Source organism: Perkinsus marinus (genome assembly GCF_000006405.1).
Source record: "Perkinsus marinus ATCC 50983 genomic scaffold scf_1104296973154, whole genome shotgun sequence".
NCBI classification, from domain to species: domain Eukaryota; phylum Perkinsozoa; order Perkinsida; family Perkinsidae; genus Perkinsus; species Perkinsus marinus.
The window spans coordinates 1-2,592 of record NW_003201491.1 but is presented as its reverse complement, the minus strand read 5'-3'; the positions used below and the strand labels follow the sequence as shown (position 1 = coordinate 2,592).

At 50.9% G+C, this 2,592-nt stretch overlaps 1 protein-coding gene across 1 annotated transcript; it reads right to left on the bottom strand.

Moving 5' to 3' along the window:
• Window positions 1–1,568: 1,568 nt before the first annotated feature.
• On the bottom strand, window positions 1,569–2,592 carry Pmar_PMAR004810 (hypothetical protein; the record flags this gene model as incomplete). The annotated part of the gene is made up of 7 exons (XM_002766276.1): window positions 1,569–1,738; window positions 1,787–1,924; window positions 1,969–2,064; window positions 2,108–2,217; window positions 2,257–2,337; window positions 2,386–2,491; window positions 2,536–2,592. Coding segments are annotated over 7 exons (687 nt in total), but the record flags the coding sequence as incomplete, so codon positions are not given.

Below are 2,592 nucleotides of genomic sequence, written 5' to 3'. Positions count from 1 at the left end.
TTTCCAAGAGGCCCTTCGGAGCCACGCTGTTGGAGACAATGCACGAGGAAGTACATTTCCACAGTTCGAAGTCTCTGTCTTCGAGCCCTTCAACATCATCATCAATTCCATCCAACGATCTCCTTCAGCTCCGTAGTGTCCAATATGACCACTACACTCTTCCCATATCTACTCTGTATAGTAAACCCGATAGTGATCGGTCTGGAGCTCCGCACGCTGGTGAACGTCAACGGGAAAATACGTATCAAGCAGCGGCCATTGACTGACTCTCTCGAGTTCCGCCCAGCTCATATTCTGGACAAAATACGTGCAGTGAAGGACTACACAGGTTCAGGGCTTTTCGTAGCGGTAGACACCCCTCATCCGTCCCAAGAGGTGAGGATCACATGGCGTGACTATCCAACGTTGCGACCTCCATTGGTAGGCTATTGCCGGGTCTGCAGAGTTCGGGGTGGTCCAAACTGAGCACTATGGTGACTGGGTATACATCAATAACGTGTTCGCACATGAAGAGTATAAAAACGTTGGAGTGGAAACCGCGATTCTCAGGCGACTTGTTGAATACGTGAGGGATGTCTACAGCGGCAATGCCTCATCTGATACACAGATCCATAAGGAAGACCCGGGGATAGTCGCTGTTTGGGCGCGACATTTTCCGGATGACTTCGATGAGGATGATGCTTATACCCAGGCCGGGTTCGAGGACCGAGGTAAGTCAAAACCCCCGCCTCTGATGACGATGTCCCCATTGCAGGAGCGGTTGGCCCTGTTCATAATCTTGTCTACGTCTTCCCACGACCGATTACTGAACGAGCCTCTAGGAGCAAGGGAGGTCTACCCATAATATCCGACAGAAGACTCGAGTTTCTCTTCAACGAATTGGTGAAGACTGGTGTTGTCGATGAGGTCTATTCGAACTGGCAGAGTATCCAGTGATCTACAGCTGGTCATGACTAGCGTTGGATCCTTGTACGACATCATCTTATCCTCTTTAGGGTAACCGCTCTCATCCGAGTGCTAGTCACAAGCATTCCCTCGAAAATACGCCTTTCATGGGTTCATTCTGGCACCAGCCTTGCAAGCCCTTCACTCTCGTAGACGATTTATATAACAATCACTGATGCCCTGTTGTTGTTCTTGTTTAACCATGCTATGCTGCTGTGCTCCTCTCCCTTCTGCGTTATTAATAATGGACAAACAACAGGAAACTCCGACTTGTCTTCTGTTTAGTAGAGAGGACGCGGACAATTACACCCGTCCCCTCCACGCACGGGCCAGGGATGACATTAGGTCCTTATGTGCATCCGTAGTGCTAACGAGGGCCCCGTCAGGAGGAGGGGTGGGTGTTCGCCTTCTTCTCATAGACTCAATACACTAGCTAAGCCGACTACTATACGGCATCGAAGGATTTCAGAAGGATCACTTCTAGGCTGTTGAAGTCTTTAACTCCAAAAGCGCCTATTCATCAGGCTAGGTCTATCGGCTGCATGTAGAATGAACTCCCTTTCGCAACGGTTACGATTCCCAACACATCAGCCCACTGACTTTCAACCCAACCGTATAGTGCATAGCAGTATCAACATGGCAAGTACTAGTGCACAGTAGTGTTGGTGGTGAAGGTCGCAACTAATTACTAGTTCTACATTATAGTGCATCTACAGCATGCTGCCGTTGACGGAGCCCTCCTGTTCCTATTGTCTCGATCATCCAGCGCCCCTCGGAGTTGTGCCATCTCCGTCTGAACTCCAAGCCCGATCACCACACAGTCCACTGCCCCTCCCCCTACCTCGATGTCCTCCGTCATTCGTCGTTGACTATCGTCGGTCTCCTCATCCACGAGAGAGGGGGTGTCGATACCCTCAATGTTGTGCGCTAGTTCCTTCACCTCCTGCTTCATCTTTTCAGTACGCTCCAGACGATACCTCTGACCATGGTCGTACTTGATGATCCCTTCCACAAGGACCCCACCTCCCGTTCGTGCTGCTCTCTGGCCCTCCTCTCCTCCAACTCCTTCTCAGACCGCTCACGCTCCCTTTCCATAGCTCGTTCTCGCTCCATCATCACCTTCAAAGGACTTGATCAATCGAGTTAGGATAGTCCACACTACCGCTCGCTGAGCAGCCGCCTCCTGTTGTCTGCGCGTAAGTTCCAGAAGTCCCTTCTCCTGCTTCGGCGTCATCCATTTCGTATAGGTCTCCATCACCACAGTGGTAGGGCCTGGGCACCCCTACACAGCCTTCTGCCCCTCACTCTCACCTCGGGCATCCTTCTGATAAGCCTCTCGCAACTTGGAAAGGTCCTTCGTAAATTCGGCGATACCCTCGTCCAGACTGTACGCTGACAGAACCCCGCCCTGCCCATCCTTCTCCCCAATCATCTCTCTACCTTCGACCTCATCATAAGCATCTAATCGGTGTGCTATTGGCTGCCATAGAGTCTTCAACAGTCTTGTACAGTCTTCTCGAGCCATCACCTCATTGCTGTTGATGATCTACCCAGGGCATAATACCGGCAGAGCTGGTCACAGTTGATTACTTCTTTATCTACATCATCCATGAGGTCCTTCAACTGCTCTTTATATTGAGCTACGAC